General features: G+C 37.2%; 1 protein-coding gene across 1 annotated transcript; it reads left to right on the top strand.

Moving 5' to 3' along the window:
- Positions 1 to 830: 830 nt before the first annotated feature.
- LOC133531894 (uncharacterized) lies at positions 831 to 12066 on the top strand. The gene is made up of 5 exons (XM_061870305.1): positions 831 to 1094; positions 1822 to 1979; positions 3810 to 3982; positions 6273 to 6358; positions 7557 to 12066. The coding sequence occupies exons 1-5, from the start codon at positions 883 to 885 to the stop codon at positions 7885 to 7887; spliced, it is 960 nt and encodes a 319-aa protein (XP_061726289.1). The 5' UTR covers positions 831 to 882; the 3' UTR covers positions 7888 to 12066.
- Positions 12067 to 14097: the final 2031 nt, after the last annotated feature.

Here is a 14097-nt window from a genome sequence, read left to right as displayed (position 1 = left end):
AGTTTCCACATAGAAAGTTCCCGGTCTTGTTGACGACTGTTTAATTTAACATTTAAGCCACCCATTGGCTTCTATTTCAGGTGTCATAGAAATTGAAACTAACTGTAAGAAGGTTTGGGAATAAACGTGCAGAAAAAGAACCGAGAACATTTCATGAGAATTTTGCAATTTATGAAAATTAGTTTTGCCACATTGCTATGCTCTGTATCTTTAGTCATTTAAATAAATGTAAGCAAAATCTACCCTCAAATGGCTCCTTAAGCCAGTTGAGGGTAGATGAAAATATTACATGATCAAATAATGTAGGTTAAAATCAGGTCGTTCAGTGACAGATCAAGGAGGTATTGTATTTGGTTGGTTAACCAATAAATGTTATAACTACCAGAACATTTACAAATTGTTCGTTTACTTTTATTTCAATACCTAAAGATACAGAGCCTAGTATGGAACAATATGAAAGCGTCGCGGTCCCGTTACGCTGCCAGCGTTCTGGTGTTCACATTCTATGGCTATTTCCTCAAATCTGTTGTTTTGAAGGTGTGTGAAAAATACATTATCATTTCCGCATCTGCGTTGCTACTGTTTATAACTAACGGAATGGAAATATTCAGGAATCTATGTGAATCAGCCTTTAGCATTTAGTCTTTATCAAAATGTTATCCATGCTATCGCAAATTGGTAAGAGATAACGATTACTCATTCCAGTTATTGTCTTCACATATATCAATGTTTAAACGTTGTCTTCACAAAAGTTGAAAACATTTACAATATTACCTTTTACACACTTGTCAGTTCAAATTAGTCGTAATATGTGAATTAGTTTGTTATTAATTTTTCGTAGTATTTCTTTGTTTGGTTTGAACAATTGTTCATTAGACAAAAATGCCTCCAAACAACACCAAGCTTGAAGGTATAGTGCAAATCGCACTGCCATTTGACCAACCGACTTACAAAAATGAAGGTCCGAGTTTAGAAGAGCACAGTGCCGTGTACTATAGTGGCAGCAGCGTCCAACACGAGGTGGCAGATGATGATGATGATGAGCCTGTCGTACAAATTAGTACGAGGGCTAGATATACGTATGAGCTTGACAGGTGAGTTTGATCATAATCTGTTGAAGCAAAAAATATTACTTTGCTAATTCGCGAAAGGATAACGTGCTAGTCAATCAGTGCTAACCCGTTATACTTACTTGCGTATTTTTACATGCAATTAATGTCCCACCCTCCCACCGCAACAATAAATACGCAAATAAATATAATAACCCACGACCTAAAGTACAAAACTTGACACGTGTTTCGCGTCTCTACGAGGCATCCTCAGGAGATGCCGGAGATGACACCGTCTGAAGTCCGAAAACTGAATTTCTCGTTATATTTATTTGCGTAAGTAAGTTACAATTGGTGCGTAATTAATTGCATGTAAACATACGCAAGTAAATATAACGGGTTAGCACTGATTGACTAGCACGTTATCTTTTTGCGGATTAGAAAAGTGATATTTTTTGCTTTAATTAGTGTATTTTTAACCAAGTCTCTATGGTTCGATCTCTGTTGTATTGTATTATGTAATTATTTATTTTAATGTAATGTTTACCCAGGTACTGACTGTTGTATTTTTAAATGTTGTTATTTATTTTTCATGTCACTATATGATGTCACTATAAATATTGTATTGACTTGTAAAAGATCCCTTGAAGCCCACTTGCAGGAAATAAAATTGAATTTTGAAGAACCGACATAATTACTATACGTGCTGTGTGATGTGTCCAATATTACTGTCTGCTGCATCTGACCCGTGATATATATTTTTTTGTTTCAGATTCGAAAAAAACGCAATCTTAGTTATAAACAACAGCGACGCAGATGTCGAAATGACATTATATTTCTTACACGCGTTTCAAAACCACAGATTTCAGTTAAATGCCATAGAAACTGAACATAGTAGCTCAGACGAGATTTGGCATAAAATTGACCAGTGTAAGTTCACTCTTGTATCTCGTTTCAAATACAATTATTTTTTGTCTTTGACGACCGGTCTGGCCTAGTGGGTAGTGACCCTGCCTATGAAGCCGATGGTCCCGGGTTCAAATCCTGGTAAGAGCATATATTTGTGTGATGAACACGGATATTTGTTTCTGAGTCATGGGTGTTTCTATGTATTTAAGTATTTATAATTATAATATATTATATATATCGTTGTCTAGGTACCTACAACACAAGCCTTATTGAGCTTACTGTGGGACTTAGTCAATTTGTGTAATAATGTCCTATAATATTTATTATTATTTATTTTATTTTATTATGTAACGGATTAATGGTTTAAGAGCCCTTTATGTGCTATATTTCTTTATTTATTTTGAAAATTGCAAAGTTTCCATGAAATATAGAGAATATTTCTCGGTATTTTCTGTCTGCATGTTTACATATGTCGATTTACGACACTTAAAAAGACGCCAATGACTGAGGTATACTTAGTTCGTGTCATCCAATAAATAGGTATCTGTGTTCGTCGCACAAATAAATGCCCTTACCGGGATTTGAACCCAGGACCATCGGCTTCACAGGCAGAAATATTATAGTGGTTGGTGTATAAATAAATAATAAATAAATAAATAAATATTATAGGACATTGTTACACAAATTGACTAAGTACCACAGCAGTAAGCTCAATAAGGCTTGTGTTGAAGGTACTTAGACAACGATATATATAATATATAAATATTAATAAATACTTAAATACATAGAAAACACCCATGACTCAGGAACAAATATCCATGCTCATCACACGAACAAATGCCCTTACCAGGATTTGAACCCGGGACCATTAGCTTCGTAGGCAGGGTCACTACCCACTAGGTCAAATCGGTCGTCGAAAGTGGTGTGGTATTAAACAAATACGGTCATGGAGCTAGAATACTAAGGACGTGTTTCCACTAAAACACAACTAGGATTCTATCATCCGCCAATTCCCTAGTATTTACGCGTGACACACATTGACAGTTATCTCTAAGGCCTCATCCACCAATCTGCCGTCAGTCGGATTGAGACGTCACTGCAGTATATACGGAATATTACGCGAAACTCAGCGTAGGGGGCGCCACTAGCACCATCCATCACAATCTGAGGGTCTAATGTAAAACAAGAAAATCGAAACTCTCATATTTGAGCAATGAAGGGGCAGACAAATAAATGTAGATTTTCGCGTTTCCCGGTAGGCCCTTTGTAAACAAACCGCCTGTAAAGACCTGTCAAAAAACAGTTTAAGGCACAGTATGTATAAGTTACGTTTGAAGAAAAAAATATTACGCCGGCCATGCGTGTCGAATGTTGCAAAAATTATAGCGATCGAAAGAAAAAAAGAGACAGGATAAATTTTCATAGATAAGTTAATCAATTATCACGCTATCGTTCATAAAATACGATATTTATCCATGTTCCTAAAGTTGAGATCGCACTTACTTTTTAAGCCATAATAAATTGACCCTTATCACTGAGCTAGAAAGGTATTCGTACCAAACTGGAGAAAATGTACTCAATCCGCCTAGGTGTCGCATTCGCGACACGCACACATTTAAACCGTCCGCCATTGCAGTGTAACGGTCCGGCCACTCTTCGCGCGGCGGCGGCAGCGGCGAGCGGCGACCATAGGTTTGAGCGAGACACAGCGATCCGATCTTTCGTTCCCACCTATGGCCGCTGCTCTCCGCTGCCGCCGCCGCGTGAAGTCGTGGCCGGGCCGTCACAGCTGTTTGTCAGTGGCACGGCCTCTATCAAATATTTCCTTTACGATTACGTTACGGTTTTCAGTTTTCCAGCAAGATTTCTCAAACTTTGGCGCAGTCGCAGTCGCGACGTTGTCGTGTCCAGATGAAAATACGACAGAAAGAGACAATTGCGTGCAAGAGTGGGATGTGCTAAACTATTTCCTTACCAACCAGCCTTCTACTCTTCAAGGGAAACCTAAGATTTTTATAAGTGAGGTACCTATATCCAATTTTCCATGATTAAGTGCATAGATATATGATATTCAAAAGATGAAGCGAAAGCCAGCTGCCACCGTAACCCCTTGGCTTTTGTTTTATAAATAAAATAAAAACATACAGCAACGAATAAGTAAACAAGCAAAATAGGGACAATAGGGTGTAAGTCCAATATGGTTGTTGACTGTATTTCATTACACAATATATATATATATTACATCGTGCATTGTTAGCACAGAATTTATGTACGATTAACAATGTGTAACCTGCGGTGGCAGCACGGTTCCATTTTTATCACTTGTCACTATGTCCGTCACTTTCGCGCTTACATACTTGTTAGAACGTGACAGGCATGGTGACAAATGATAAAGAGCCGACCATCTTAGCCCTACTGTAGGCTCATTATCATTTGTCACCATGCTTGTCACGTTCTAACAAGTATGGAAGTGCGAAAGTAACAGGAATAGTGCAGGTTGCTGTGGCCATGTCGATAAAGTCATGTCGATAAATAATCGACATTTCTTACAATTTTAATTTTACTTGAAAGGATTAACTATAACTAAAATTCTCATAAAACGCTTTTATTCTTTATCGTGGTTATCAGTACGATACAGTTTGAATCGTAGAGAAAGTTCGAATTTTTAATTACAATACATATATAACTACTAAATTATGTTTACCGCAAGAATGGATATTTTATTATCCATTATCCATTTAAAATATTTATTATCCATTAGCATATCTATGATGTTTATTTTTAATAGTGAAGATACCGAAGCTTCAATTATTCACTATTCCGTTCCGCTGTGTAGCGCTTATCGATTATATAACATGATTAAAATCGACCAGTCCACATCCCTAAAACCCCACACACACACATTTTTACCCAAACATACACAGCAGTGTAACCGCCAAAATAGCTACTGCTTGAGTATTCAATTTTGTATTTAGAACGGACAACGTTGGGGCCTTGATTGAGTGGTTAACAACCAAAGCGTCAGTCGGTGTCAGTTGTCATACAAAGTGTTATAAAAATGGACATTTTCACATCTGGTTATTGGTACTTTTTTCCTAAAATCATCCCATTTTCATTAGAATACATCTATCCAATCTAACAATTTTCAATGGGAATAGGGTTGTTTCCAATTTTTTGAAACGCCCTAAAATTCAACTTTTATACTAAAAAAAGCTTTAAATATGTTAAATTAACAAAATATATTTTGACAGATGCTTTCGCGCCCAAAACGCTCTTTGAAAATTGTGTGACGTCACAGTTTACTGTTTGACACATAACTACATACACACGTAGAAGATACGAACTGTCAACTGACATTTGTCATTTGTTGTTTATCGCCTAACTGTCAACAGTGTCAATCCGAGAGTTGTGACGTCATCAGAATCTTCAAAGACGTTTCGCCTTTGGTCACGTGACGTGTGCCAAAAGATATTTTAAATTCAATATTTACAAAAATATGGTCATTACAGGTCCCCTAAAAGTAGTTTAACATGTTCTTATAATCCAAAAGAATTTATTGGAATACAATTCTGCCCTAAGATTTGTAGATGGAAACAACCCTATTATACTGGTAAACATTATCGTGCCTATGACCTTACGGTTTACTGTTTAAAATTGCAAAGGTCCCATGAAATTGTTCTTGGTATTTCTTTCTGCACGCTTATTGCCAAAGCTTCTTACAGTTAGTTTCGATTTCTGTGTCACTTATACGAAATAGACGCCAACAAAGAGCATATAATCACTACGTTTGCTGAGGGCCTACTGCGAACCACGTTCGACGTGTTACCTCTCTGTCGCACTTGTAAATTCGTACGTAAGGGTGACAGGGAGGCAATACGTCGAACGTGGTTCGCGGTAAGCCCTCTGCTCTCTGGCGTCAGAATGTTGCAGTAATACTCCCTATTATTGACGTAAAATATCCAATGAAACAGTAGTCAGCGGTCAAGGACAGTGAGTAATCCCTAATCTGAACGGGAACTTTCTTAGAAACTTGCATGAGACTTTTTTAATGAAATTTTCCAGAAATTCTCGGAAATTTTGAGAATGTTCTTTAAGCTCTGCAGCGTGCAAGCTGCATTGCTAACCCAATTTACAGTTATGGATTAAAATCGCTCCCTATAATAAAAGGATGAAAGTACCGTGGTACCGTGAAGGGTCTCTTGGCTTACCTAAAATTTTTTGGTTTTTTGGTTTTCTTAATCGTGCTCAGCACTTGGCACCCACCTATCTATATTTTCAAAAGGTATTTAACTACATAAGCTATTGTTTTTTCAGGCACTTGAACCGTCCAGTCTTCCCGCACTCACAAGCCTTCCGAGTGACATCTTGCTTATTCAGACCCAGAACGTTACGAGAGAAATGTAAGTAATTCTGTGATCTAACATATGATCATTAGATCTATACTATAAAACCGGTAATATCATTAAATCCGTGCCTGTGAACTTATGATTTACTGTTTCTAATTCAGACATATCAGACTGTAAATATAGGTATCACACATTGAACACAATACAACAACGCGAGAATAATTAAGTACTAACATTAGGAAAGTAAGTATACTAAAAAAAAATTATGGGTCTATAGTTACTCGAAATAAATGTTTTTCATTTGATTTCATTTTTCATTGAGTTATTATTATTTCATATTAGAGATGCTATAAGCCATACCAAACAATGAAATTGTCAAAATCGCAACCTGTAGGCCAGGGGAGCGGGGAGTGAACCATGCGACAAAATCGTCGTAAGCGCCGTGAAATTCATGGCGCTTACACGATTAGGTCGAGATATTCATGGCGCTTACACGATTAGGTCGAGATATTCATGGCGCTTACACGATTAGGTCGAGATATTCATGGCGCTTACACGATTAGGTCGAGATATTCATGGCGCTTACACGATTAGGTCGAGATATTCATGGCGCTTACACGATTAGGTCGAGATATTCATGGCGCTTACACGATTAGGTCGAGAGATTCATGGCGCTTACACGATTAGGTCGAGAGATTCATGGCGCTTACACGATTAGGTCGAGATATTCATAGCGCTTACACGATTAGGTCGAGATATTCATGGCGCTTACACGATTAGGTCGAGATATTCATGGCGCTTACACGATTAGGTCGAGAGATTCATGGCGCTTACACGATTAGGTCGAGAGTCATGGCGCTTACACGATTAGGTTGAGAGATTCATGGCGCTTACACGATTAGGTCGAGAGATTTACGCTCCGCTTTCATAGTTTGTTATCGGCCGACAACAACTCATGGCGCAAAATACTGGTTCTCTGTGCCGGTTCTATACGTAGTAATAATAATTCAATGGTATCACAGTTTTTGGGATAAGAAAAGCCCCTGACTCGAAAGAAAGATAATGTCAGCTAAGTTTAAAATACAGATGTTTCCGTAGTGGATATTTCTCTTAATGTGCGTATTAGCGGGAGTGAGGCATAGATGTGTCTACGGACAGATCTGTCTGACAGATCTTATGGATACATCTCTGACGGATACAGAATTGCTATGGCTCCGACACAAGTATAATAACGACATCATTTCATTTACAGGGGCTTCCGTCCACTAAACATCCTATGTTACAAGTTCATCTCGATGGAAGGCCAACGAGACTTCCTCGACATACTCTCCGAATCAACCTACGAAGCGAGCCAAGCTTTCCCTACACCATCACCTATCAATTTCCTAAACATGCTCAGGAAAGAATTGATGTTTCAAAAAGACATCGCACAAGAGGACGAAGTTGATGACTGGATGGCCAAAATGGCGGATCCTGTTTTATTTCAAATCTGTAGGCGAATGCATATGCAAACTAAAAGTATTGCTGGTATATTATTGAGTTTACAGCGGAGACTTTTGGAATGCCGTTGTCTAAGACAATAATAAAAAACCGGCCAATAGCATGTCGGGCCACGCTCAGTGTAGGGTTCCGTAGTTACTCTTCCGTCACAATAAGCTAAACTGGAGCTTAAAGTATAGTAAATTGTTAACCAAGGGATGAAACGGTACCTTTCACCCAAGTTGAACAAATAGGCAAATTTGCATAATCAGTACCTAATTAAAGTCTTTTTACTATGAAGGGAAAACTTTTTGCGATAACTCAAAAACAGCTAAACTGATCATGTCCGCTATAGTTTTCATTTAATGTCCTTCTTAAGCTCTACTTCCACGATTTTTTTCATATTTTTTGGACCTATGGTTCAAAAGTTAGAGGGGGGGGGGACACATTTTATTTTTCTTTCGGAGCGATTATCTCCAAATATATTAACTTTATCAAAAAATGGTTCCTGAAAATCCCTATTAGTTTTGAAAGACCTTTCCAACGATACCCCAAACTCTAGGGTTAAAGCGTAAAAAAAATTTCACCCCCACTTTACGTGTAGGGGAGGTACCCTAAAAAAAAAAAATTTTTGGATTTTATTGTACGACTTTGTCGGCTTTATTAATTTATATATCCATGCCAAATTTCAGCTTTCTAGCACTAACGACCACGGAGCAAAGCCTCGGACAGACAGACAGACAGACAGACAGACGGACATGGCGAAACTATAAGGGTTCCTAGTTGACTACGGAACCCTAAAAAGAAGTTGCCCATAGCAAGCATCATTGGCATCTTTGCGCCACAGGTTTAGAATGTACTGGATTGCCTCCCAAATATTAAAATTGCAAACAAAATCCGGAATGATGTCAAATCAAGTCAAGTGTCATTACAAATATTAAAATCAGGATTAATACATTATTGAGTAAACCTATATGCTTTTGTAACAGTATATTCCAAAATATAATCATCGCCGTAAGTAATGCATATTGCGAAGGGTGGTATTCTGGTTTTTCATCTTTCCAATTTCTTGGTCCAATGAGTATTTGCGTCTCACATTTTGCTTAATGAGAGAGTGAGACGCAATGCACATTAGACAAAGATCTTGGACCAGTTGAATATCACCCGAAGAGAAGAATTGAGTCACCGGGTAGTCCGGAGGCTCCGGGAAGTCCGAGTTTTGCTCATAGCATGACCGGCTAGCCTCCGATCCGAGCCCGCACCGGACCACTCCAGAGCTCCGGTGTGACGTAATGCTTTTAATAGAAAGCGAAGCGCCAGAAGCTCCGGCTCGGCCCTGGCCCTGTGTAGCGTGAGTCATCCTTAACTCTAAAATAATGATTTTCATATTCACGCAGGTTTTCGGAAGTTATAATTTATATCAATTTTATTCCTTAGGGAGAATAAAGATATTTTTTTATGATGTTACTATAAGGCATAAGAAGCATGAAGTTTATTACGCTAAACATTTAATTATTTAAAATCAAGCTATGTATAAAATTAGCGAGGATTTTTATGGGAAGTTTGCAATTATTGAAAATATTCTTTAGCACATTGTTAACTATGTCTAAACGAATACACCCACTTGCCATACGTACTTACTTAATATTTATTTATAATATTATAATACATATTTACGGCTACTTTATTCGATACAATACAAATAAAATGTGAGTAATATAATATACCCGCTTTATGAAGGTATTTGATATAAAAATAAATACATTTTAAAATTAGACAGACAAGAAGTTGCAGATCATTCTCAAAATTTAAGAAAATTTCTATTCATGAGAAAATTCTCATGCAAGTTTCCACTTAGAAAGTTCCCGTTCAGAATAGGGATTAATTACTCAATATTCTTAGCGTTTGATGATCGTTTCATTTAACATTTACATCAATAATTGGCGTCTGTTTCAAGTGTAATAGAAATTGAAACTTACTGTAGGAAGGTAGAAAAAAAATACCGAGAACATTTCATGGGAATTTGGGAATTATTGTCAATTTTCTTCGGCGCATTGCTAGCCACAGCTTGACCTTCATAGCGTCAATTTGTTTTTATATAATTTTAAGTATTTATATTGGACGTTAATAAATGTACCTTTTTTTCTTGTTTCAAATGAATAAATTTTGAACTTAGAAAGCAAAGTTTAAATTTAAAAATGCCAAATCAACTTAGGATAACTATAACGATATTTAGTGAAGTTCAACATCGCTAGGGTTGGCGACAATGCCGCGCGCACCGGACGCCGCTAATTGGTACAGCCCTAGGCGCTCCAAGTCGGCGGATGCATATTTTTCTGGATTAAAAAGGAGTGGAGTCGCTTTTTATATTGTGACGAAAAAGTTTTAATAAATCAAATGCTTCTTTAAACAAGTGGAATTATTGTTATAAAAAAAATATTGTTATTTAAACGTCGCTACTAGTCATGCCCACACCGCCAAGGACAACTATAGTTGTTATGGCGGACGCTGTCAAAGTAACCGTTACACTTTCAAGTAAGGTTTATATTATCTTTCTTGCGCCCGGGAGCTTGGAATTTTAGTTGTGTGTATGACATAAAGCGTTCAAAAAGTTAATGGCTGCTTCTTCGAGAATGCCGGCCTAGCCGTTCCATCTGACAGCGAGATCTGATTCTAAATTCAGTATAACCGCGAAAATCGAAGTTCGCAAATTGCGGGCATTTTTCTGTGTCATTCTAATTACGCCTTCATTGGAGTAAAAGAGAAAAATCCCCGGATTTCGGTTTTTGCGGCAGGCCCTCGGATATGTAGGTACTTAATTGTTGCCAGTCACCGACCAAGAGGCTGTAAAGGTTGCAAGCCTTTACAGTACAGGCGCAAGAGTTAAAACCGAAAAACAATTAGACGATCTTGACTTACAGGCGGTCTTCCACACGTTGATTAAATAAATAAACAACTAGACACTGAGAAATAACTGCTAAAATTATAAATCTTTCTGAAACGTTTCTTCTTCTTGAATGTGGTAATTCACTAATTCGTTCATTAATTTTAAAATTAATTTCATTACTTATCTTCGTTTTATTTGTAGTTGCCTTGTTAAATATGGTTAGTGCATGTTCTTTCAGAGCAAAACATCGTATTATCCATAATTAGAAACTGTTATGGCTGTTGTATTAACTTTATTTGTATTATGATTATTGTATAAATTATTTTTATTTTTTATTCAAACAGATTACACAGTATTACAGTGAGACACTAAGGCACTGTGGACGTGTAATATATGCTGTTTGTTGGAGCGACGTCCTGTGCTGCGATTTTAAATTTTTTACTGTAGAATCTAGATTTGTATGCAAAAAACGCATGGTATAACACATTGGCATCGCCTGCATTCGTGACCTACTGGATGGCGTCTTCCGCGTACGCAAAAAAGTTTAATTAGCAATTAGCCATTAATCGTTTGTCTTTATCTTTCATGTTGTCTTATGTATTTGTAAGATAGGGATAAAACATAAATAATTGAGACTTGAAAAGTTTATTTCTTTTAATTTCATTTGTTTAATATTTACACAATATTACATATAAAACTAATACACTGTGAAACGATACAATTAATAAGAATAATAGAATAGATTAAGAATAAGGGATTATGAATTTAATACCAATGGCTACTCCACGCATTTCTCTGTTCGCCGAAGTTGAGTAAGAATGTTAGTTATTCTCAAAAATATATAATATAGTGCGCAGGAAGCACAGTGTGTTGATACTTTCCCTTGTTGGCTCCATACACGACATTGTGTTTGTACGTGTATTTTAAAACAAGTTTTTCTTGCAATATTTTTCAGTATATTAACCAAAACAATATTATTAAATATATTATGGCTCCTCTACACGATGGCCCAGCGCAGGCCAGTCCAAGGGACGCATTATGCGTTAGAGGGAGTAAGTGATATTGCTATCTCATTCCACCGCATAGCTACGTCCCTTAGACTGGCCTACGCAGAGCCATCGTATAGAGGAGCCCTTAAAGGCTAGACGAGATGATCAAATCGATCAATTTAATCACCAAGTTTAGATTTGTGGTGATATTTGAGAGCTTTAAACTTTGCACGGTCTGATTTGATCAGACAATTTTATCAGATTGGCAAAAAATTGTTGGCGTCTGGATTGTCCTTTTTTTTATGGTAGAGGAGGTAAACGAGCAGACGGATCACCTGATGGTAAGCGATTACCGCCGCCCATGGACACCTGCAACACCAGAGGGGTTGTAAGTGCGTTGCCGGCCTTTAAGATGGGAGTACGCTCTTTTCTTGAAGGTTTAAAGGTCGTATCGGTCCGGAAATACCGCAGGCGACAGTTCATTCCACAGTTTAGCAGTGCGATTCAAAACAGAGATTCAACGGTTGCCTGCTTCGGTCTGCTAACGCGTGCTTCCGTTTAAGCTACTCATTATGGAGAGAACATGTCGAGCAATCTTGGACTTTAAAATACCGAGTGGCTTGTTTTAATATATTTAATATAACTGTATTAATTATTATAACTATATTATCATTTATTAAAATAGAATATAATAGAAGAAATTTATTCACAAAATGCTTAAGTTTAGATAATACATAAGACGACAGAACCAATTTATTATTAAGCGTCACTGAAAAGGTCTCCACTCAGCTTAATGTCAAGATACCACCTAAGGATCTCGACGCTGGTCTTCCGTGCAATTTGCAGCATTTGAGCAGGATACGGGGCAGCCCCAATAGAATCTTAAGCGTTGTCTCAGACACGTGGGACAGCCCCCTAATAAGACGCTGGCTTTGTCTGCATGCGCCAGTTCCTTATGTTTCAGGTCATAGGCTGTTAGTTTATTTTTCTTTTTTAGTTTTATTGTATTATTTAGTTTTAATAATATTAACACTAACTTTAAGTATACTTAGTAATAATTATGATAAACCCGGTAGACTTTTATGTCTGAAATAAACGATTTAATTATATTTTTTTAATTTTAGATTTAGGCAGGCACCTAATAAATCCTATTTTCGTAAAATCCTGACCGGTTCTACTAACACATTCGCTGGTTTTCGTGGCCGTCCCCACGTCTTTCCCTGCGAGGACGTTTTCGTGGTCGTCACCAGTGTCACCACGTCTTTCCCTGCGAGGACGTTTTCGTGGCCGTCACCACGTCTTTCCCTGCAAGGACGTTTTCGTGGCCGTCACTACGTCTTTCCCTGTGAGGTCGTTTGGTGCATTCGTGGCTTGTAAGTTATTTTAGTTTTGATTCTCAGTGACAAGTTGATAATTGTCACAAATTTAATAAAATTCATCTCTCACGTGTAAGATTAAATTGGAAAACTTAACAGAAACAAGAAGCTGTACAACTGTGCTTTATATTATATATGCTTATTATAACGTATTTGTCACTTCCCTTGGATGTCATTATAAGCGGATACTGTATTTAAGTTTCTAATGTTTAATTGTAACAAAATAAATAAAAAAGGCTTTTATTTCTTGCATACATTTTACAAAAAAGTATTGAAATTTAAAATCTAGGTAAATACTTACTCTTTTTATATAAATCTATGTATATAATTTTTCTAGGTTTTTTACACTTATTAGAATGAAATGAAGATGCATTATTTAAGACTGTATATCTTATTTTAAGTTTATATTAGACTGTATTTCTATGTATTTGTGTCGTCAATCTGTATTGACGACACAAATACATAGAAAATGACACACGTCAAAGACAAATCTTGCACACCTCGATCTCTTTTTGTGTACGGACGAGGCACAACATGCACCGCCATAGGTACAGTTGTACCTATGCTTCGGCAGAGGGGAAATAGTATGAATGCCGTCTCCCTTCCCGGTGATGCTCGAAGGGAATAATAGTCGTTGAGACAACATCATCATAAAACATATAATGTTTCATACTTAAATATGCTCCAGAAGTCGAGTACAGCTATCAGCTGTAAAAATATTGGTGGCTAAATTGTTAGGACCTTAAATACTAAAAAAATACTAGTAGGCCCTGTAAGCTGAAAACTGCGGTTCGATTCCGGCCTGGGCCCTTATTCGACATGCTAAAAGTGACGTTTCGTGTTGATTTCCATTTGATGTGAGAAATATTGTGACTTGTCGAATTGCTATTATCACCACCTGTCAGTGAACAATATCCACACTAGAGGCGGGGCGTTGTACCGGAATAGTTTTTGGAACAGGTTATTTGTAATAGACTACTTTTAGCTTGTCGAGTATTTAAAAGTACGGACTTTGATTTCTGAAATAAAACAAATATGAAACTTTTATCACCTCGTACCTCC

The sequence above is a fragment of the Cydia pomonella genome, chromosome 26, assembly GCF_033807575.1.
Source record: "Cydia pomonella isolate Wapato2018A chromosome 26, ilCydPomo1, whole genome shotgun sequence".
NCBI classification, from domain to species: Eukaryota; Metazoa; Arthropoda; class Insecta; order Lepidoptera; family Tortricidae; genus Cydia; species Cydia pomonella.
Note: the sequence above shows the minus strand (reverse complement) of the source record. Positions and strands in the feature narration are given on the sequence as shown.